At 49.5% G+C, this 22,523-nt stretch overlaps 8 protein-coding genes across 8 annotated transcripts; 4 read left to right on the forward strand and 4 right to left on the reverse strand.

The window, feature by feature from the left end:
* Positions 1-244: 244 nt before the first annotated feature.
* Positions 245-2,844, reverse strand: A1O9_11623 (allantoicase; the record flags this gene model as incomplete). Its single annotated transcript, XM_013399518.1, has 3 exons — positions 245-1,786; positions 1,832-2,616; positions 2,691-2,844. 3 exons carry the CDS (start codon positions 2,842-2,844, stop codon positions 245-247), a joined length of 2,481 nt encoding a protein of 826 aa, XP_013254972.1.
* A 693-nt stretch (positions 2,845-3,537) lies between these two features.
* A1O9_11624 (oxidoreductase) lies at positions 3,538-4,596 on the reverse strand (the record flags this gene model as incomplete). The annotated part of the gene is made up of 1 exon (XM_013399519.1): positions 3,538-4,596. One exon carries the CDS (start codon positions 4,594-4,596, stop codon positions 3,538-3,540), a length of 1,059 nt encoding a protein of 352 aa, XP_013254973.1.
* An 850-nt stretch (positions 4,597-5,446) lies between these two features.
* On the forward strand, positions 5,447-7,002 carry A1O9_11625 (uncharacterized protein; the record flags this gene model as incomplete). Its single annotated transcript, XM_013399520.1, has 4 exons — positions 5,447-5,660; positions 5,712-5,986; positions 6,040-6,155; positions 6,222-7,002. The coding sequence occupies 4 exons, from the start codon at positions 5,447-5,449 to the stop codon at positions 7,000-7,002; spliced, it is 1,386 nt and encodes a 461-aa protein (XP_013254974.1).
* A 201-nt stretch (positions 7,003-7,203) lies between these two features.
* On the reverse strand, positions 7,204-9,379 carry A1O9_11626 (acetoacetate-CoA ligase; the record flags this gene model as incomplete). The annotated part of the gene is made up of 3 exons (XM_013399521.1): positions 7,204-7,636; positions 7,703-8,733; positions 8,795-9,379. 3 exons carry the CDS (start codon positions 9,377-9,379, stop codon positions 7,204-7,206), a joined length of 2,049 nt encoding a protein of 682 aa, XP_013254975.1.
* Positions 9,380-9,946: 567 nt separating this feature from the next.
* Positions 9,947-11,964, forward strand: A1O9_11627 (acyl-CoA dehydrogenase; the record flags this gene model as incomplete). The annotated part of the gene is made up of 3 exons (XM_013399522.1): positions 9,947-10,260; positions 10,313-10,375; positions 10,440-11,964. 3 exons carry the CDS (start codon positions 9,947-9,949, stop codon positions 11,962-11,964), a joined length of 1,902 nt encoding a protein of 633 aa, XP_013254976.1.
* Positions 11,965-13,128: 1,164 nt separating this feature from the next.
* A1O9_11628 (uncharacterized protein) lies at positions 13,129-14,724 on the forward strand (the record flags this gene model as incomplete). The annotated part of the gene is made up of 2 exons (XM_013399523.1): positions 13,129-13,596; positions 13,651-14,724. The coding sequence occupies 2 exons, from the start codon at positions 13,129-13,131 to the stop codon at positions 14,722-14,724; spliced, it is 1,542 nt and encodes a 513-aa protein (XP_013254977.1).
* A 570-nt stretch (positions 14,725-15,294) lies between these two features.
* Positions 15,295-16,237, forward strand: A1O9_11629 (uncharacterized protein; the record flags this gene model as incomplete). Its single annotated transcript, XM_013399524.1, has 3 exons — positions 15,295-15,589; positions 15,664-15,911; positions 15,995-16,237. The coding sequence occupies 3 exons, from the start codon at positions 15,295-15,297 to the stop codon at positions 16,235-16,237; spliced, it is 786 nt and encodes a 261-aa protein (XP_013254978.1).
* Positions 16,238-16,387: 150 nt separating this feature from the next.
* On the reverse strand, positions 16,388-21,186 carry A1O9_11630 (uncharacterized protein; the record flags this gene model as incomplete). Its single annotated transcript, XM_013399525.1, has 3 exons — positions 16,388-18,286; positions 18,384-20,846; positions 20,905-21,186. The coding sequence occupies 3 exons, from the start codon at positions 21,184-21,186 to the stop codon at positions 16,388-16,390; spliced, it is 4,644 nt and encodes a 1,547-aa protein (XP_013254979.1).
* Positions 21,187-22,523: the final 1,337 nt, after the last annotated feature.

The raw sequence follows: 22,523 nt of genomic DNA on the forward strand, positions 1-22,523 counted from the left end.
TTCTGAAACGGCCGTTCATACCATGTAGCGATACTAGAAAGAGGCTAGTCCAACTATTGGTGCCCCATGTTCACGAAGAAGAACCACAATGCCCGCATGAAACCAGGTCTCTATGTAGAGCATACGAAAGCTGGGGTCAGCAACACAGGAGATAATTATTTTGGTTTGAGGCCTCGTCAGCCTATATGGGAACTGTATCCATGGCACCGTCAAAGCTTCGACGACGTCTAGCTACAGCTTATCCTTATATCACACCACTCTGCCATCCTTGTGCTGTCGTGCCAATTGTGCCCACGCTTGCTCCTCGTCGTCTAGTTCCTTCACCGTCCAAATTCAATTTGCTGAGAACCTCGGTTGGAACAGTAGGAATATATTTCCTTGCTTGCTCTCGATTTGTTCCCCCAATTCCAGCCCCATAGGAGATCAGCATATCTGTTGAAGTGGGAAGTGAGAATGGAAGCATCAAAGATTGGTCCAAGGTCAACGCATTGCGGCTCGATGGCGATTCAGCATCTGGCTCAACTGGAGACGCTGCGGAAGGCATAGAAGGCCCCTGTGGGGTGATCGGAGGCTTTGCAACTAGTGCTCCGTTCTCCTTGGTTGGCGTCGAAGTGCCTGTTTCTGAAGCCTCCACCATGGGTGTCAGGGGCCTTCTGATCAAGGACTGTTCACCTCTTTGGAGTTGAACCAGGAACTTCATATGTAATTTGAGAAGGCTCTTCTCTCCCACCTCTGCGCGGTAATTTTTGACAGCACTAATTAACTGTGTGGGCGTTAATCGTTGTAACTGAACCAGAGTCCCCACTAGAGAGTCGTGATCTTCCCCGAGAGAACTAAAACACTGCAGCCACTGAAGAAGCTGAATGATTGGCGCAAGGTGACGTCTAGCTGCATCTACAGTGTTCTCCCCTGTCGAAATCGTAGATCCATTTTCATAGTGCTCTGGCTGTCGATTATTAGCCCGTGCCCAGTCTTCAATCACAGAGACATTCATGCGGATTTGCATGGCTTTGGTCCGTGACAGATATTTTCTCGTGGTCATAACACGATTGAAGAGTTCTGCTCCGATCCAGTACAAAAGTTGTGCCAATATCTGCGCAGTGATCACAGAATGCACGTCGTACAGATCAAGTACGAACAGGGTCGATGATAGCAGAGAAGTAATGTTCCGAGGTGAAATTTGGGCGCGCCTTTTGGGTGAAGGAGGTCGAAATCGTTTGTCGGGCGCCTCTTCTTTCGCTTTGGGCTTCGACTTGAAGACTTTCCATTCACCTTGGAAGGCAATATCGTCGAGGCCAGGGATTGTCTCATGATCTAACATGGCCACATCGAGGATTTTGTTCATTCTTCGCTCTGCATCTCGGATGATGAGAATGAATATCTCGTTGATGAGCTCCGCCAACTCTAGTTGATACTTGGACGTAGCCAGGACTAATCCAGCATCCTTTTTCAGGTAGTGGAGGAGCAAGGTCGAATTCGATACCCAAAAGGCGAGCATGGTCATATCCCATTGATATCTCTCAATGACGTCGTTGATCCGGTCCATCGCTTTCTCCAACACCTCTTCTAAAAGGGTTCTAGTCATGTGATAATGTGCATATCGAGCCATCAAGAAGATGAGGTTTGCAGGGACAGGCTTCTGGGAGGGAGACCGCTGAGGTGTCATTCCAGTGATGATAAGGTCAAAGATGGGATCGAGTTGATCGGTTTGAAAAACAAACATCTGATCGCCAACGCAGCGATCCCAAATGAATTCTTCCTCGTCAGATTCGACATCGGTGGGTGACTTTTCGAGTTAGCAGAGTAGCACGAGTGCTTGGAATGTGCTCACCTCTGGGCCTTCATCAAAGCCGAGGGTAGAAAGATCCACTTCAAGATTGGTGGCACTTTCCTGCATCAGCATCCGTCGCTTCATTTCGTTCTCGGCCATTTCTTCCTCAAAACGGTCTTGCGAGAAGCCAGAGTTATAGAAATCATCACCAAGGCTGGACATGCCAAAGTGATAGCCATTTTCGTGCAAGTAGTGGGAGAAGTCCGAACCAGGCTGAACAAAGTCCAGGGCAGTTCCACCCGACGATGATTTGATATCGGGATTGGCACCATGATCCAACAGGAGTTTAGAGATCTGCTTGTGTCGGTTGGTCATTGCCCACATCAAAGCACTCCACTGGTTTTGATCCTGCTTGTCTACCACAGCTCCAGCATCCACCAGCGCTGCCACAACATCCAAATGTCCGAAGCAACTGGCATAGATCAGTGGAACCGTCCCTTCTTCGTCGGGCTGGTTGACGTCCACGAATTCCTTCGCTCGCCCTCCGACCAGCTTCTGAATTCGTGCCACATCTCCGTTGCTTGCGGCCATGTTAAGGCTCTTTTGTAGAATCGCGCTTTTCTCGTCACGCGACAGTTTCTGGTCCGTGGCAATTGCATCTTCATCTTGCCCGGGACTGCCATCTTCCCGGTGGTGGGCCTGTGCCGCTACCATCTCCATCAGGCGAGAATCGCTGTCTTGCAGTCGCGCAAAGGTCTCTTCTTCATCATAAGCCGGTGTATCCAAGTGGAGGTCGAAAGCAATTGGCTTGGCAGGGGTCGGGGCAGTGATATACTGGGAAGATCCTACAGATACACAGCAATGTGAGCGACGGCTCGTCACGGAAGAGGAAACGTGTCACATGAAAGGGAATCTCGACCTTGCCAGCCATCGTACATCTCAGTCTCTCCTCCATAGCTAGGAAAGGAACGGCGGTCATCGAGGGAAGTTGGGAGATCATCAGGTAATTTTCGAGGGGTTTCCGGAGACGATGGAGGAGAGTCGGGATCTGAAGTCGGATCTACGCGATCCATGGTGTCTTGTGCACAGAGAACTTGGAGGTTGTGGGCTCATGTCGGATGGGGTATCAAGGAAGAGAAGCCGTACATCATCTTCTCGGGAAGTACATCACAGGGTGTAGGAGAAGTAAGCCACAGGTCACAACGCGAGGAATGTTGGAGGGACAGGGTGATCTGTCAACAGGTCCCAGGAGGCCAAGGGGCGTGGTTGTGATGTTTCCTGGCGTCGTTTGGCGTGCAGGGCAATGGCTTTGGTGGTGACGATGGCAGCAGTGGCAGACGCAGTGGCAGACGGTTGGAGGGGATATGCAGGCGGAGTTGACGCCGGCCGGATTATCCATCTTCCGTGCTTGGCAGCATCTCCGGGTTAATATCTGATCCGGAGCTCCCCTTACCCCTTTTTGGGCGGTATTCGTAATTTCTTACATTCTAACTCTTATCCAAATCATATCCACGAACAAAGGTGCACATGTTGACAGCCAGCGTTTAACATCAGACTGGCTGGATATAGTATTTCATCCTGAGATTGCTAAAATATGTGAGCGAGGTTGCTTCTGTCACTTTGCTAGAATAAAGTCAAAGTTTCCAGGCCGCTGACCGCTCTACAAGTAGTATGTTGTCCGACAAACTCATTTCAAACAAACCTGAGGTGTAGATGAATTCCAGGTCAATCTGAGCCCACAGCGTGTTTACATTCAAAGAGTATGTTCAAGGTCTATTTACCATGACTGGCTCTCCGGTCTCAAGTGATTGCTTAAGTGCATTGCACACCATCAGAGCAGCCAGTCCGTCAACTCCGCTACAACTTGGCTCTTCTGTGCCCTTTATGACTGCGACAAAGTGTTCAAGCTGTGACTCAAACGGTGTTTTGGCATTGACATCAATCTGCTCACTGGACATTCGAGAATGCCAGGACTTGGTCGTGTCGCTCTCATAGGACCATATGCTCATGTCTGGCACACTTAAGGTCGCGTTGGAGCCGAAGATACGGTAGAAATCCTTCCCAGCCTTAGGTATTAGAGGGTTCTCGCCCGTCCCAGCCTCGAAATTATGCGGCGAAGGTGTATTATCGGCAAGCAGGAAGGAACCCACGGCACCGGACTCGAACTTCAGTGTGATGGCAGCGCCCTCGTCAGCTTCGAACCCTCTCTTTGGGGGTATTGGTTCCGCATAAACTCGTGTGATTGGGCCAAGAAGATAATGCATCAGATCGATCTCGTGAATCATGTTGATGAGTATAACTCCGCCGGTCGTCGTTCTCCTCCATTCTGCCGGCGGATCAAAGTATTCCAGCGGCTTATACGTGGACCATATACCATTCACTGCAATCAAGTCTCCAAGTCTTCCACTGACAATGGTGGTTTTAGCAGCTAAAATGTAGGAGTTAAATCGACGGTGATGCCCCACCAGCACTCGCACTCCCGCCTCGGCGGCCGTGCGAATGAGTTCTCGGCCGCTTTCGATATCTATACTGATTGGCTTTTCGACGAGAATATTGACACCTGCGCGAGCCAAATCTAGGCCTACAGGTACATGGATGTGATTGGGAGTGCAGATTATCGCACCATCGGGCTTGTCGACTGAGTTGAGCAGTTCAGTGACGCTCTGATAATATGGTACATCGAGTCTGGCAGCGAGAGCCTTGCCTGCCGGCATGGGATCAACAATTGCTGCTAGCAGAGCATTCGGGCTTGCTACAACTGTTTCTGCGTGTCTTGGACCGATGAGACCGACCCCGACAACTGCTATTCTTTTTGGCGTCGCCATAACTCCAACATGCACATCAATGAACCAGAGAAACTTGTAAAAAGGGCTTGTGCCTAAACCCAAAGGAACGGGTACAGACAGGTATCTTTTGAACCGAACGAAATCTGGCCTGGGAGTGGATTGCTGCAATTTTGATGGGGATCTTGAGCTCTATGGAAGAGCGGATTTTGCCTCCAGCCGGCTAAGATCTTACCCACGCCAGAGGAGTGGGCCGGTCAACCACCAGAGTTGCTCGATATATCCATATTGTTCAAATGAATACAAGACACGCACAAGACGAAAGTGTTCCTCTCCAGAAGCTTTTCAATGACTCAACCCCAAGATCCTGGTTGTCTGGCATCTCGCATAGGGAGAAGGTGGCGCACTGAAGCGGCAACACTAATTCCAACTTGATTGGTTAGAATTTCAACGGAGAGAATACTCGGGTGTCTCTTATCATATCCGTTAACAGGGGCAGGAAGCCTTCGCCGATGACTTATTCATTGCGTTAATTTTATCCCAACACGCAAGCAACTTGCTCGTAAAGAATGACCCTTCTGGGGATCCCACAACCTCGGTCGGATGATAACATGCGGTTAGCTTCCTCTGTCCTTGGCAAAGCTGTGTGATCTTTCAAACCAGTATCAACAACCCCTGGCTCATATTCCGTCCTTCAACGGTACATTATATTGTGATATTATAAGGACGAAATAGATTATAGTTCTATGTTACAAGTCCAATAATGCCTTCCCCTTCTCACAAGCAATCTCGGCCATCACAGCCTAGAGGACAAGATCTGGTATTTATTACCGTATCTCAGCCTGACCACCTCAGGCATCGAGATACCCAACAGAGAATCCGGCATCATGTCATGTCCCAAGTCGGTCGTTACCGAAAGAAGAAACCAAAGTTCCTCACTGTGGCATTAGAGCTCTCGACCAATGCTGATGGTGTTGCGACCTCCATTGTTGGAAATGAGAACCCAGTCCATTCTCGAGAGAACACAATTGTTCCACGGCCCCTGTTTCCCTACGGAATATACGCAGTAGATCCAACACCACGAGCCCGTGAGCTCATTCATTTCAGTATGCCACATGAATTAAATCTACACATGCATCGATCGCTTATTTTTCCAGTACATGTCGAGGCCGAGTACCTTTACCGTCCCTTCCGGCGAGAATGGTTCTCAATGGCGGTTATTGATACCAGTGCCTATTTTATCTCGCTTGCCAATGCGTCACTGTACATGAACAGAATGATCTGCCCTGGTGGCCTTGAGTATAGTGATTGTCTGGAGTCATCCAGCTACTATAGTACATGTCTCAACACCCTATCGAAGAGACTTTCATCTCGCACTGAACGGTCGAGTGAAGGAGTCATTACAACAATACTCGGTTTCTTATGCCACGATGTTAGTGATGTCACAGATGCTGTACTCTGACGTTCCGTCTGATGATGCCATAGTCAAACGTCAGCAACTGGCAGAGGTGGGCCCTTCACATGAAGGGCCTTCAAGAGGTCATGCAGATCCGCGGTAGCTTGCAAGGCCTGAGCAGCTGGGTCACGGGTTTTATCTTTTGGTATTCGTCTTTCCTTCAACATCCCTACTAGGGATTTCGAGTCATGATCATGTTAACAGAAACCAGGATGGACATCGTAGGCTCAGCAGTGTCCGACACTAAACCTCGTTTTAGCATCCCCGCCGATCTCACCCCGGTTTCCTCCCGACAAAATGTGGCTTCACCGTATCTCCAATCCCTAATGCTCCGACTAAGAACGCACAATTCCCCGGCGCTCAATGATACCGCCCTTTCGCTCGAAGGGGCCAGCCATGTCGCTGACATTGTCAACCATCAGGCTAAAAGCCCCACCTTCTGGAACGATGGTATGAACGGCACACGACTGATTGGTCCGCTCTCCCATCAGTTGCTCTCTCTGCCGAGACTGACAGAAAGCACCTTTGAATCCGCAACCGCGCTCGATGAAGCGCTGCGAGAAATGACCAGACTTGCACTTCTGGTTGTGCTGGCAAGGCTGAAGCTGGACTTCACATACATTGCCGACGAGCTTGGGCCTCTACAAGACCGATTTGCACGTATTTTCGCCCATGATATCAACCATGATGTCCGGTTCCCAGATCTACAGCTCTGGGCGCTCAGTATATTTGGGTCTGTGGCTACGCAAGGTTCAAGTCGCGATCTTTACACAGTCCGAGTCTGCGAGGTTGCAAATCGTATGGAAATCAACTGCGGGGCTTCTGCATTCCGTACCATAAGACAGATTTTCCTCATTGATGATATGATGGCGACGGATGTAAGGGCTCTTCTTCTCGAAAGCATCTGCTCCGACCGAGACTGTTGTCCCAAGAACCACTGTTCGAGATCTATCCAGCGCTCGTCCCAACGGAGCGATGCTCTTTTGATTTAAAGACTAGACATATCCTTGTACTAAAAGTATGAAGGTACCGCCTACCACAGCGGCCCGGCGGAAGGATGGACGTTGGAAAGTTTCTGAGGATCATGCTCATTGCAAAGCAGTCTATAAACCCGGGAAACCGTGTTCTTTGCCAGGGGAATTTGTGGAGGGAACACATATCGCAAATGGGCCGAGGAGACCACCTGCACATCCTTAGAGCTTACTAGCTCTTTCCTCCAGCGCAAAGAAGCGCTTGAAATCATTAAGACATTCGGGATTGGAGACCGTACTACTGACAACTTTGGGTGGCTGTCCAGTACAGATGACTTGTTTGACTAGCGTTTCCACTTTCTTCCCATTCGCCGTCATTGGGATTTCGTTGACGGCTAGGATGAACCTAGGAACATGCCTTGCGCTCAGACCGTTGCGAATGGCATCCTTGAGCAGGGTAGCAAGTCTGTGGGTGAATGTTTTACCCGGGCGCATGATGACGAAGAGGAAGACTGATTCGTCAGTGTCAATAGTCTTCCGTCGTCGACCTACGCAGAGGGTGGTTGAAATGGTATCGCTGAAAGGATGTGCTTCCGTGATCGAGTATATCTCTGCAGACCCGAACCGTATTCCTTGAGGGTTGAGAACACCGTCGCTAAAGACACATAGATTTAGCAGGACTGCTTGCGGAGAAAAAAGGCTTAAGTATCACTTCACGTACCTTCGACCATGTACAGTCCAGCCCTTGGTGTAGGGGTTATAACTCGCCCAATCATGCTGCGCCCAACAGGTATATCCAAATCGTTCAAAGTAGGACGCCCGGTACTTCTCATTGCCTTCATCGCCCCACATGAAGACTGGCATCGAGGGAAATGGCTGTCTGCAGACAAATTCCCCTGATTCTCCGGACTGTCTGATAGATTCTCCGGTCACAACATCTGCAATGTCAACGTCATGTCCCAGAATAGGCAGCTGGAGCTCCCCTGCATAGAGGGGCCCAGCTGGATCGGTGCCAACCCACGACGTGACCAGGTCCGTTCCGCCCGTCACGCTTGTCAGATGAACTCGCGGTGGAAAGTTTCGATAAAACCAATGATACTGGTCTGCCGCAAGATGAGAGCCTCCCGATTGAACCATGCGTAGTGAAGATAGATCATTCCGCTGCCTGATACTCACGTTAGTGGCTTCCAAGGCCTGCAGATAGCGAGGAGAACAGCCCCAGTAATTGACTTTGTACTTCTCGACAATATCAAGCATTGCATCCGGAGTTGGCCACGTAGGTGAGCCGTCATACAAGATCAGCGTGGCTCCAACGGAGAGGTGGCCGATCATGATATTCCACAACACCCAAGAAGTGCTGGAGTACTGGAATACAACCTCGCCTGGTGTGAGTGAATTGTGCAGGATCCCAATCTTCTTGTGCTGAATAATAGCACCATGTCGGTGTACCAGGCATTTTGGCGGGCCTGTTGTCCCGCTCGAGTATAAGATGTATAACGGATCATTGAATGAGATTCGTTCGTACTGTAGCTGATCTGACGGAAGTGAGCGGGATAGGAACTGAGAGAGCAACGGAAATAAAAGGACATTCTCCTCCTTTGTCGGAATCAGAAAGACTTCGTCTGTGCATGACAGGTGTTTGGCAATGCTGGCAATTGTTGCCATATTGGACTGCTGTTGACCTTTGTAAGTCCGATGGCTGTCTGCGAATAGTATTGACGGAGTCACTTGCTGAAGGCGAGATATGCAACCCTAGGATATGGTCAGCTCCAGCCAGCCATGCTATTTCCATAGTAATCCAGGGCTTATATACCTCTTCCCCTAGGTCTGGGGCTATGGACGTAAATATTGCTCCAATACTAGCAGCCCCGAGGAACAGTGCGACCGACCATACCGAAGTCGATATAATTGCGGCCACACGATGGCCCCTCCTAACACCACTACGCAAGAAAGCGCTTCTCACCTGTCTGACCTTCTCTCTCAGAACCATCCAGGACCAAGTCTCGCCTTCCAGCCCTTGGTTTTCCCTTAACCCGACCAACGCGATCGCATTTTCATCTAAGGAAGGCTGAGTGAGGACGTTTTCCGCATAGTTGACACAGACTCCTTCAAACCAGAGAGGTATATCGACCATGGGGACATCGGAAGCATATGCTCGCATAGTGTGAGCTGGCAGATGTGGTATCAAGTGGACATAAGACCAGAGATCGACCCAGAAGCTCTGGGGATGAGTAACACTCCATTGATGCAATTGCTGTGAGTCGGCAAGGTCAAGAGTGAACTTGCGGTTGACATGTGCTCGATATTTGTTTATAGGAATCTCAGAGCGGTTGATTTGTGGCTCCCATACTGGAGAAGGCTGCTGCCTCGCTGGATGCTGTCTTGCACTCGACTCCATTTCTTCCTCTCAGACTGGTGGAGGTAGTAACGGCTGGATGCTGTTCAGTACGTGTCGCGTGGAGCGGCGCTGCAGTATGCCCATTCTAAACCATCTAATCATTCACAAAGCCAGAACTTATGACCACGGACATGGGGTACGTTTGCCTGGTCGTGCTGGTTTCCATGACCCTATGTTATGTGGTATCGGGGCTTTCACGGCGATTCTGCTGGAAACGCGGGGAGCGGAGAAAGAACGGAACGACCCCGGAAATGAGGGGGACGTGAGGACTGATATCCAAATTGACGAACCCTCAAAGACGATGCCGAGGGATGGCAAAAAATGCTTTTGCCCTTAGCTCAATGTACAACTATTCGCCCCGACTCTTGAACGAGGCCGAGGTGCTGGTAGATTGAGAAGTAATTGGAGAAGTACAGCAAGACGTCTATTGGCGTTTGAAGAATAAAACACTCCAAGACCGGCACGGCTCACCGAGGGTGGGAGAATCGTCAGAGACGATTACTACTTAGAAATATAATATTGGTCCCAGCCTTGCCAATCTCGGGAACGATAACCTTTAGAGGCACCATGAAACCGTCGACTGTTGATTCGGGGTTCATTTTATCCTTGCCCCCTTTGCAAAACCCATATACGTCGGACGCTTCTTACAAACGAGTGTTAAAAGCATATCTTCCTTCCGGAATTTTACAGGTCGTGGAGCCCCGATTGACCAACTTCGCTAGCGAGGCAATCTCTAATGAGGTCTATGAATGGATCTCAAACGCAGAGAGAGAACAGCCATACGTGAAGACTCGAAATGTTTGGGGAGCTCGGTACCCGTTTGATCGACTAGTGACCTCCCATGGCTGGAAGCAACTGGGGAAATGGGGTGCAAGAAATGGGTATGCTCGTGTCCAAGTTGATGTCATTCCCGAGGCTAACTGCTGGTGTCAGTGTCATCGCCTTGGGATACGAGGAAGAATTTGGGGAATATAGACGCATCGTCCAACATGCATTGTATGCTCTCTTCCAGCGAACGCGCTTTCTTAGCACATGCTAACTGCCTTCCTTTCTGCTACAGCAACTACACCTACTCTGCGTCTTCTGCTGTCTACTCTTGTCCAGTATCAATGACAAGCGGTGCAGCACGTCTGGTAGCAAAACAGCTCTCCGATAAACCTTCAAATCATCCCTTCCACGAGATATACAGGCGGCTTATCTCGAGGGAAGACAACTGGATTTCAAGCCAGTGGATGACCGAAAGACCAGGGGGAAGTGATGTTCAAAATTCTGAGACGGTCGCAGTTTACTCACCACTGCCACGAAAGACAGGAGAGTATGGCAGTATCGAAGAGGGCGACTACCTCGTTTCGGGATTCAAGTATTTCTCGTCGGCCACCGACTGCAATATGGCGTTAATGTTAGGGAAGACTGGGTCTGGAGTGCTGAGTCTTTTCGTAGCGCCAACAAGGAGAAACATTATTGAAAATGGTCAAAGAAGACAGGTGACCAATGGGATACGCATTCACAGGCTCAAGAACAAAATGGGCACGAAAGAATTGCCCACCGCCGAGTTGGAGCTGAAGGATGTCAGAGCTTGGCTGATTGGGCCAATTGACAGAGGCATACCAACAATTGCATTGCTGCTGAATGTTACTCGAACACATAACTTCATCACAGCATTATCATGCTGGCGCCGAGGGATGTCTATCGCCAAGGGATTTGCTTTAGCGAGAACAACCATCAACCAGCCACTGTGGACTTTCCCCATGCATCTGAGACTGCTGGCTACGTTGGAAGTGAAGCATCGAGGACTTCTACAACTCGCCTTCTACACCACCGCCCTACTAAGCTTTGTGGACAATGGATTTCCGGAGGCAGCCTCTGCACATAGTGTGCCATTTCCAAACCCCGGTGAGGAAGCTGATGTTGTCTTGCGGACTTTGACGGCCTCAGCAAAAGCAGTTATATGCAAAGTAGCGACCATCGCATTGCAGGAATGCCAGGAAGCAATGGGCGGTGTTGGGTACATGGATGAACCAGATGAACCAGAGCATAACATTGCAAGACTAATGAGGGACACTGCCGCAAACATGACTTGGGAAGGCACCACCAATGTGCTTGCCAGTGAGGTCACTCGTCATCTTCTGAACCATGATGCAGGTAATCTTAGGGTATTGAGTTCCTGGTTGAATCGGGTGATCGGTAATGTACGCGAAGCGGAACTAAAAAGGCTCCTGAGAGAATCCTGGCACAGTCTCCAACAGGTCGTCGTCAAGGGAAAAGCTGACCTAAGCTCTGCGCTGTCGGACGGACGTCAGATCATGTTCACGCTGATCTGGATCATCAGCGGAACCTTTCTCGCGATCGATGCTCAACGGGATAACGACGAAGTAGCAATGGAGATAGCCCGTAGATGGGTTATTGACGGAGAAGGTGGCGTAGGAGAGTTCGTCTTTCCTCAAATCGTGCATTCCAGTCGACCGAGGATATCAATGGGAGGTCGCGATCGTACAAATTGGGATTGCAAACTGGTCTGGGGCATGGATCTACCTGAGAATGCCTCTACCGGGCATCGCCCACTGGCAACTGGCTCGAAACTGTAAATGTGAGATGGTAGCTCGCGAACTAACAGGTCCAAACGTGTATCCTCGATTCAAAAGCAGAGTCTCCAAGCCGTGGTAGTGGTTGAAGAGAGGCACTAGTGAAGAGAAAAGTACTTCTCTACATCAGTCTCATCAGACGTTAAATAAATGCTCAATTCAAGACGGTTCCAAATAGTGCATATCATCTATGAGATACCTTGTACTTTGTAGCCCCTACATCATCAACTTATTCTTTGGCGAAATAAATACCTAGCTTAGTTGCGTCACGTGATAGCTATAATCGTGAAACCCACGTGACCCAACCTAGTATCGAGACTTCCACGATCCGAACGTTCTTCGTCTTCTCTTCTTCTTTCCCAGCAGCATCTCATCTCTCAATTTCGAATGATTCTGTGATCAACAGCGCCACAGAGGCATTGTTGGTCCTGAGTCTACACATGTCAGGAAGAATAGTCAGTACAGCCATTGGAGGATAATCCACACACCTTGCATCTGGACCTCGACCGCTGAGTCATCTGTCCCAAAGAGAGCGCGGAGGCTTTGTCGCATATACAACTATACCGCCATACCGCCAAACGACAAACTTATGCCTCAGAGATGACGCCTCGTCCAAAGCTGAGTCAAGCATGCTCAATTTGTCACCGGAAGAAGGTTTTTTGGCTCCTTCTCATATCCTGGACGACTCCTGCTGACCACCATAGATAAAATGTGACTTGAACTCGAGTGAGCCACCATGTTCCAATTGCCGCATCGGAGATTTGCCCTGCAGGTAGGCTTTGTTCTATATGCTTCTATTCCGTTACGTTGATCTCATCCAGGCCGCATAAGAGGAAAAGAAAGCGGTACAACTTAAGCCCGTCCCCGGCTCCAGAGCACAGTCCTTCTAAGAGCTCTCATCAGACCCAAGCATTTCAAATCCCAAAGATCAAAAACAGCCAGCCCCCTGTTTTGGACAGTAGAAACTCATACACTCGGCTATCCGCTGACGAGAGTGAGCCGTCATCAGTGGAGCCTTCCCGTACTCTACAGGTCAATGAAGGAAGCACACCGGGACGTACAGAGACCTACATTGGGCGAGATGCCTACCTGGATGGCAGTATTCCTGTGGCTGAAGATACCACCAATGTATTACCACAAAACCATGATGGTCTCTCCGACATCGACATGCAGGTTCTCCATTTGTACAAAGCACTCGAGATGCCACCGAGGTCAGTCCGAAATAGTTTGATTGACAAGTTCATGGAACACTGCCTCCCGTGGATGCCTATAGTGGATCGACGCTGGCTTGAAGACCAACCAGATCATTCCCCTTCGCCGTTGCTCCTTCAGTCAGTCTTCTTGGCTGGGAGTCGTGTATCTGCAACACCCTTGATCGGAGCCACATCAGAGGATTACTATCAAAGGGCCAAGGTATTGTTCTTTTCCGGCCACGAAAAGAATCCCCTGATATCGGTCGTCTCGGCGTTGCTGCTGCACTGGTGGAATCCTACCGGTCCCGAGCAGATTTCTGCGAGTTCGAGTGGGTTCTGGGTACGTATTGCTGCGGGCCTTGCTTATCAAATCGGTTTGCACAAGGAACCGGCATCAGCCCGAGACAGGTCACTTCACCGCAGGGTATGGTGGACGTTGGTGGTAAGCAAACTCTCGACTTAAACCAATGTGCTCACCTCACTAACGAGCTCAAAGTGGAGAGACGATGTCATCTCAGTTGGAGTTGGACGCCCACGAACAATCAGCCTGAAGGACAGCAACGTCCTTCCACCCTCCGTGAAAGATTTCTCCTCTGGTAATCCTGATGCCAAGCTCTTTACGTCTTTCTGTAAGGTCTGCCAGCTGTTGGGCGATATCACTGAGTACCGGAGACGCAAAAGCTTCAGCGCAGACAAGCGACAAAGGTTCGAGAATGCCCTGTACAGGTGGATCAAGGAGTTGCCGTCAGAATTACGACTATTTAAGGTTGCCCACGACCGGGTGCTGAGCCCGTACAATTTCAAAGCACGGCAAATCGCAGTGGTATACTTTGTCATCCTCATTATCTTGCACAGACGCGATGAACCCAGCAGCCCGGCTTCGGCACCGTCACTGGTCGCCTCCTCTTTCCTTGCCGGTATCTTCGAAGACTTTCTGTCTCGAGATGAATTGCGTTATCTAGGCCCCGTGTTCGCTTTTTACGCGCTTGCAGCTGGACTGTCTCAGATGTCGGGATACAGGTACCCGGGACTGGAGTCAACTGCTGACCACGAGTTTCGAGTCATCTCGCTGTCGTTACAACAGCTCTCCGATCGTTGGGGGTCAGCAGTCGAGGCGATGAGGTCATTAACTGCAGCGAGAGATGCAGGTATGCGGCAGCCGCAGCTTGACACTGCGCCAGCTGCCATTGCTGCAGATGTTCTCCCTTTTTTCGCCGACTTTGGGCCTGATCTATGCCGACAGTGGCATCTCCTTGGAATGTCCACAGTTGACACTTCAACCCATGTTGCACATGCTCCTCCGCAAGAAACGAGCGGACTGACGGCATTGGAGCGAGGGTCAGATATGAACATGGGAACAAATCCGAATGGGAACTTTGACAACGGCGACTTTATGGCGCTGTCACATACCCCACTGTCCTTTGGCCAGCAGGATCCAATGCTCTACCCTGGAGTAGAGAATCTCTTCCCAGACCAACAGTTTGACTATCCGTGGGGGGACTTAGATCCTGTTGGGTCTTGGTTGCTTGGAGATTTGGGACTAGATAACTCGCTTGGACAAAATGCTTGAAAGTGAAGATCGAGATTGAACTGAGAAAACCGTTTTCAACAGGATCAACCTCAAGGAGATCGGAGTTTCCTAAGCAGGTGTCAGAGGCTCTCCAATCGGAGCGATTGTATCCGCCTCGGTAGCCCGTGGAATACTTACACGAGTAATTCGCACTTCCAATCGTAATGCAAAGGATCGCTGAGTCAGGTATTGTTCCATCGGAGTCGCAACGTCTGATCATTATGATGCCTGTTGTCAGCAGCATGAAATTTACGAAAGACCAAAAGTCTCATCCATACTATCAGACCCAATCATCTCACAAGATTCGCATACTGGGGTTAGCGTTGGGATCGTCGAGACGCACGACAGGGGTCTCTTCTTTCCAAATGCGGTTAAAAGATCTCGAAGTGCTCCACACGGACGGAGATGCATTTCATCCATGCCAGCATCCATGTTAATACCTCACAGCATTAGAGGACGAGGAACATAGAGCATTCTTGGGTGAGATGGCCAAACTATAAAGCTCGTCGTCTCCCATTTCTACAGGACCATCTTCTTCAATCCATCTACACATCTCTTCACGTCCTCGCAATGGCTCCAGACACACTATCACTCGAGGGCAAAGTCGCCATTGTTACTGGTTCCGGGAAAGAGAATGGGATTGGCGCAGGGATCGCCTCCGCACTGGCACGCAATGGTGCCAAAGTCGTCATCAATTATGTCTCTGATACAACCGGACCTCGGGCGGTCAATGTCGCCGCGAAGATTCGAGAGCAGGGAGGAGAAGCGATCGTCGTGCAAGCAGACGTATCGACCCAGGAAGGTACGGCCAGAATCGTCAAAGAGACTCTCGAGACGTTTGGTAGTGACAAGATTGACATCCTTGGTGAGTTACAGCTTTTTGGTTTAATGTTCGATTTTGGATGACTCGAGCCGAGAACTAATCGTTATATGCGAAAGTGAACAATGCGGCAGTCGGGGCCTTCGGTCCCGCCACCAAGGCCAGCAAGGAGGACATCGAGCGGACCTTTACCGCCAACGTATATGCACCGTTGTTCATGATACAGGCGACTGTCCCTGTCATGCCACAGGGAGGCCGCATCATCAACATCGGATCGATTGCGTCAAAGCTAGGCGTCGCTCCAATCCCGCTCTATGTTGCTTCCAAAGCCGCGCAGGATGCTCTCACCTTTGCCATGGCCATGGAGGTAAGTCCCGCCATTCTGAGACATGCCTGAATTTCTGTCTGGAGCCATATGGGACGACACTGGCTGATATGATGTATGGATAGTTGGGCCGGGAATACGGAATCACCATCAATTCGATTGCGCCAGGTCCTGTGCCAACAGATGGCATGCCAAAAGGCCCCATTGCCGATGCTATCCATAATAACCTTGTGCCAATGACAAGAGCTGCCGAGCGAGTAGGAACGGTGGAGGAAATTGCAGATGCAGTTCTCCTTATAGCCTCTGAGAAGAGCAGATGGATTACCGGACAGTTCATCTCTGTCAGTGGTGGTATCACTGGCGGGTAGCTCTCATTTTGAGAGGCGGAGCAAGATTTTGCAGCTTTTGCAGCTTCCTGCGTACCAGTAGACGATCTTGATAGCTACATAGACTCGTGCCAAACATGAACATTGTCAATCTAGGCGACCGCATATTCAATCTCAATTGAATGTCCAGGTCTATTCTGCCTTTGGGATTCCCCATTGATCTCTGAGAGACTGCAGCCAGTCGGCGATCGGAACAATTTCTCCACCTTGTCGTGCTCCGTCGACGAGCATTCCACCGACACGGACGTTCCCTTTGCCAACCTTCTGGTAATCCTCATCCGAGAAAGCCGGGATGTGAAGGAAATCATGGTCGGGGCTACAGATCACCCTCTTCAACATGCCTTCACGGAGTTTCTTTAGACATCTGGCATCAAACTGAACATCGCAACATATCTTGCAGCAGTAGAAGTCGTCCGCATAAAACCACCTAGTGCCGCATCCCCCATCGCAGAGACTACAGAGCTTGCCAGTACGGACCTTGGCTTCTTGCGTGATGATAGTTATTGTGGGACCGTCAGCGTTAGGGGTGACATCATTGGCTTCAGACGATTGGGCTGTGGATGTCGATGAGTTTTTCGATGCTCTTGACGAAGAATCATCGGCATCCTCGTCTCCATCTTCTTCATCGTCATCGTTGGCATGCCCTCGTTCATCTTCCTTGTCGGCGTTCTCGTCTTCATCCTCCTCGTCTTCGTCTTCCTCATCCGCATTGCCCCCTCTATCCTCATCTCCATCAATATCATCGGGCAAAAGAAGTGACCAAGCCGTGAGAGCATTCAAGTCGTCTCCTGCGTGTAGCGCAGCTTCTCCAATGGTCTGATAGCCTTGGAAATCATTTTCTGGATCGTCGTCGCTGAGCAAAAACAATCCATCCATCATGTCGCTCCGAAGAAGATCTCTAGCCTTCTCAGTAGCCATGGATGAGATATAACAGGCGGCAAGTGCGTACCGCACAATTCGAGCCGTCCAGTATACCTTCTGGGCCTCTGAGTAAAACTGCAGTAGCTCATTTAGCTGCTCTTCTGTATCATGACCTCCTTTCCTAGCCAACGTGTCATAATAGACACAGATACGTCTAATCGCGAGTGAAACTCCATGTGACACCTCGAGGTTAGACACCACATCCGCCAAGATCTTGAAGCCCGTTGAGCAGCATTTTTTCCACAATACTATCGCTTCCTTCTGCTCCGTCCTACCTGGGTTGTAGTGGAAGATTGCAGCCCCTTGAAGAAGCAACAGTCTAATCAAAGTAGTGGCATCATTCTCTTTATGTACCAATTCAATGCATCGCTTCAAGCCCTCCAAGATCGACGTTGAAATAGGATCGCCAGCTGTCAGAGATAAAACGAGATCAAAGGTCTCTATGTGCGCCAGGCCGCCAAGATCTTCAAACTTTAGGTTGAGGAGCATCTCGGCAAGTCGATCTAGGTCACCGGTTTTGTGTGCTGGCTGGACACTAGAAGCTCGCAAGAGTTCGAGAGCATCAGCGGAGAGGCCTGCATCAGCTAAGGTTTTGAAGAGCTTCCACTTGCTGTCGTGATCTCTAGCATCGATCTCCAGGATCTCCTGATACAAGGTAATAGCATTTTCAAGATTTGGGGGTTCGGACTTGAGATTCCAGCCAGCTTGCAGACGCAAAGCAGAGAGTAACTCAGCTTTATCATCCACCAAAGCGCCTTCATTCTTGTCCTGAGCTCTCAGCTCTCCTATCATGGCGTCGATCGCTTTTATTGCTGGTTCCAGCTCTCCCTTGGCTGCATGTGCTTCTGCTAAGCCTCGGATGGATCTAAGGTGCTTATCTGGTAGATCTTTTGACTGAATAAACGCTGCTATCGCTTCATCGTTGTATCCGAAAGCTAAAAAGGTATAGCCAAGGCGCTCAAACCACAAGGAGTCCTTGCTCCTAACTTTCAGCTCGTCTTCGACCCAATCTGCGGCCTGGAGGATTTTAGTCTCGTCCATGAATGTGTGTTCCTGGTCCAGAATGGTCGTTCCAGTGGGATACTCAAAAGTGACATCACCGTTTGCCTCCTGGGAAGAAGTGTCAGTAGTTAATGGCATGCCCAGCTAAAGCTCAAGTCAGCACGCCATTCTCCGAGATGGTGTAGCTATGGACAAGAATTCTTACCATAATGATATAATCATAGATCCACCGTGCACACTCATCAGGATCTTTCCAGTCACGGTGTCGAAGCCATTGTTCTGCCACCATGGAAGCGATATCACTAAGGCAACTTGTCTTTGGATTCTTGCTTCTGTCGCGTCTTTCGAGCCATCGACGATCCCTTGGTCGCAAAGAATCCGTGATATCTGAAAGGGACAACCACCATGAGAAGGCCAGCAACCCGAAGTGAATCTTGTTTGGACCTTTAGTCCAATGCTTCTCGATACACTCTGTATCTGAAACGAGGTTGATGAGCTTATCCACGATACTCTGTGTCTCAGAAATTTGCACTCCGCCGGGGCGTACATGCATTGTAAGGTATTCGAGATGTGCGGGAAGGAAGTATAATGCATACTCCACCAGTGCAGCGGAGGAGTCATTCGGCTCTGCTAAGAGGAGGTCCATACAGCGCAGTGTGATTGATACGTGAGCCTCAATTTCATGGGCATAAATGCTTTTCTGGCTTTCCACCTTGGCCTCAATGTTTTCGAACGCGAACTTTTCGAAAACTGCTCTCTCCCCTAAGTCCCACAGAAACCTCTGCACGGTTTGGATGTCGGCATTAGCAATCTTGATGGTCATGGAAATCTTGGGCTTGTCCTCGTCACCGACACCATCTTCTGTTCGATTCCACTGAGCGTTCTCCATTAAAAGGTCCTGGATGCTTTCTTTCAATTGACAATAATTATTTTCAATGGTAAACATGGGTTCGTATTTCCCTCTACCGCTCAGTTGCGCGGCCAACGGTTGAGCCGGGTCCGATTTAAAGCGCAGGAATAACGCGGCTCTAAGTTCATCCACTTCAAGATACCGCCAGCCATAGATAGTCCATATCATCAGTTCGTTGAGTTGGTCGATCTCCTGGCTGTTGAGCGACCTGTTGAGACGAGCGACCACCTGCTTAGCAGCAGCAGCGGGGTCTTGCGAGAGGTCGGCGGCCTCCAGATCCCGCATAATGTCTGATGCGCTTTGGCCTCTTTTGTAATCTTCGGCGAACTGATCGAGGGCGGTTTGCAAACGGTAGAAATTACCCTTTGCAAGTCCCGGAAGTTTTTCGCGAAGCCAGTCCTTCAGTTTAGAAGTCTCCACATCCTGTCCAAACAATTCTCCGTTCTGAGAGAGATAAGCATCGATGAAAAGGCCAATGTCCAAACCATTGCTGAGCTCTATGTGGATTGAGGGAATAATGGCTTCAGTAAAACGATCTCGCATGGAGTCCAAGGAAGCATCAAGAATGGCTTCATCTGAGGCTGCTAGAATGCGAACTCTAGGATTTTGGACGCTTAGCAGTACGTCGAAGAGTTCACAGGCATCACTCTCTGCCAAAACCTCCAAGCCATCGAATATCAGGTAGTGCATTGTATCGGCCTTGGGCACAGAAAGCTGCAAGGCCGTCCAGAGCTCATGGAAGGACATATTCGCATGGTCGGTTGCCTTTTTGGTTGCCCAAAATGTAGACATTTCTTTGGAATAGCTAATATTTTGCTCGGCAATTCGTACAGCCATGGATTTCAAAGCTGTGGCAGGAAGCTGTGGGTTCTTGATGGATTTAGACGCTTCCAGCTTCTTGTCCAGCTTGGAGAAACAGTAATAGGCTACTGAAGCCCGGCTTTCGGCTTTTCGTCCCTCACGAAATTGGAAATCCAGCTCATCAAGGATGCTGCCGATCAAAAAGCTTTTTCCTGACTTCTCTCCACCATACAGAAAGAGCAGTGAGTTAGTTTTCGTTGATGTATTGTCAGCCCATGAATGATACTCCTCTACGTCCTTCAACCAGAGACCAGAATTGGGAATGGGCGTTGTTCTGACGTCGTCCAAATACCTCATAGAAAATTTAGCAGTCTCTTGATTGATGGACAATTTTTTCATCAGCTCCTGGATTTGATCTGAGTGCAATCTCTGAGTCTTGTGCTCATTTATGTCAGCTTTGAGAACGTTAACACCACTGCTAATACCCTCAAGATACAAGAGTTGCTGGCCGCTTCTCTCCGAGGCATTTTGAAGCAGCTGAACAACCTCGTGGTGAGACACCATAACCTTTTCGAGGGTCACGGCATCTGAGATTCGGCTAGATTGATCGATCAAGCCTTTGAACTTGTCAAGCTCAGCACGAATCCCGGAGTCATCGTCCATAAGAGCAACTTTCAACACGGTCTTGAACTTCCTCCACTTGGAGCCATTCAGTAGCTTGATAGAGAGGGCACAAATATCTACGAAGCTGATCATGAGTCTGCCGGTGATTGCTTTGAGCTCAGGGTCAACCTCGGCGAACTTTTCGACTCTTTTGTAAATCTTAAAAGTTTTGAGGAATGTCGATATCTCCTCAAAGAGCTGGGCAAGTCCTTCATAGAGTCTGTCTATCCTTGCATGCATCTCAATGAGGAATGAGACCGCAGAGTAACAGATGTCGGCGGCACCACCAAACGCCTGTCTGGGTCAGTGGCGTTCTTCGTCCCAAGGGAGGGCTCGGACATTAGATACACACCATTGATGCACCTTGTGCAACGATCCCTCCCAAAATATTGATGCAGTTCAAAACATTCCGCACAATATCCTTCACGTTGGACTGGCTGCCATTTTTTGCCTCAAAAATGTTATCTTCAGGATATCTTTCTTCCAGCTCTTTCAGCACATCCTCGAGAGACTTCCCTGTGGCAGATTTGAGAGACTTTGCGGTCCTGTCCTGAAATCTCACCTGAGCCTGTTCCCACATCGCTTTGAAAGAATAACCATCCCTGTCAAAGACAGGAGATGATAAGGAAGCCATGGTGTTGTATCACGCTTTGGTAGCAAACGTGAATCGTAAACTGGACGTACAGTCAGGAAAGCCCAATGTTTATTATATAATCAGGCTGAAAATGGGGGATGGTAGCGTGTTTCGCAAATGCAGCATACACAGTCTTGCCAATAGGCCACACGGGGTCATCATTAAGCTTGCACAACAGATAACCCTGTGCGAGGGAGCGAGTACACTTGCTCTTTGAAAACTTTCAGCCAAGTCGCGATGGCAAGGCCTTGACAACGGGATTCCGCGGTAGTATGTAGTAGTCAGTAGTTTACTAGTACACGGAAAAGTGCTCCCCGAGCAAGTCGTAAGCGATACGGTTCAGGGGCGTGCATAGCGTGGGGCCAAACCCAATCAACAATGGATCTGGTCCTTGATTAGACGAGCGAGGTGAGTACTCGTAACAACCTAGTGGAATCTGGTGATCAAATTACAAGGATGACAGGATTGGGTAGAAGTCGTTCCCGGTGAGGCTAGAGCCCGACATCTTTCCCAGGCTGCTCGCATTCTGAACCCAGTGTGGATGGAGGTGCTCGGTAGGAGTTGGAAGGATTAGCGAATTGATACAAAATCAGCACTTGCTATTATTGTTGCAGGCTCCAAGTCAAGATGACATCTTCATACGGAGGAATCAATAGGCATGGAATTTCCTTTACGACGCGGTCAGATTTGACCGCTGAAAGAACTTCGGCAATGTGTTTTGAGGTCCAAATTTCTTGACACAAGACAAGAGTACGGAGTAACGTCTTCTCTTCCAATATGAACGACGACATCAGTGGTGTATCACGTGGAAGGCACAACTATCACGTGGCATAATTATCACGTGCTCACATTTCTACGGTGAAGTACAAGGCTGAGTTTTCTTCGTCATGCAAAGCCTGAGAGCAAATGTCCTCAAGAAGAAGCGCCTTGTCGGCGGCAAGCAGAATCAGTGAAGCCTCACCTCTTGTGCCTGAACGAAGCGGTCACTGTTACTCTCGCTGCTGCCTTCTCAACTGCCTGAGAAGAGCTTCACTCCTTATATAGTTTTCTGCTTCTGGATGATTCTCAGAATCCGCCCCATACTTCAACGGGCATCTTTTTTATCCTCTTGTAATACCCAGTCCACCAGAAACTTGTCCTCCCTTGGTCAATTTTACACATACTGTCAACGGTCAAAAATTAGTTCTGTCCTTTCCAACTTCCCAAGTCAACGTCGATCCCCTTTCGCCGTTTCAGCGCCCTGCGTCACCCTTGGCCGTCATCTCAATCTCAGAGCCGGCCGTGGCCCTCATAATTATTCGAACTTTTCGCAACAGCATAGATACTACACGGCCAAC

This window comes from Exophiala aquamarina, assembly GCF_000709125.1.
Source record: "Exophiala aquamarina CBS 119918 chromosome Unknown aczIA-supercont1.18, whole genome shotgun sequence".
Taxonomy (NCBI): Eukaryota; Fungi; Ascomycota; class Eurotiomycetes; order Chaetothyriales; family Herpotrichiellaceae; genus Exophiala; species Exophiala aquamarina.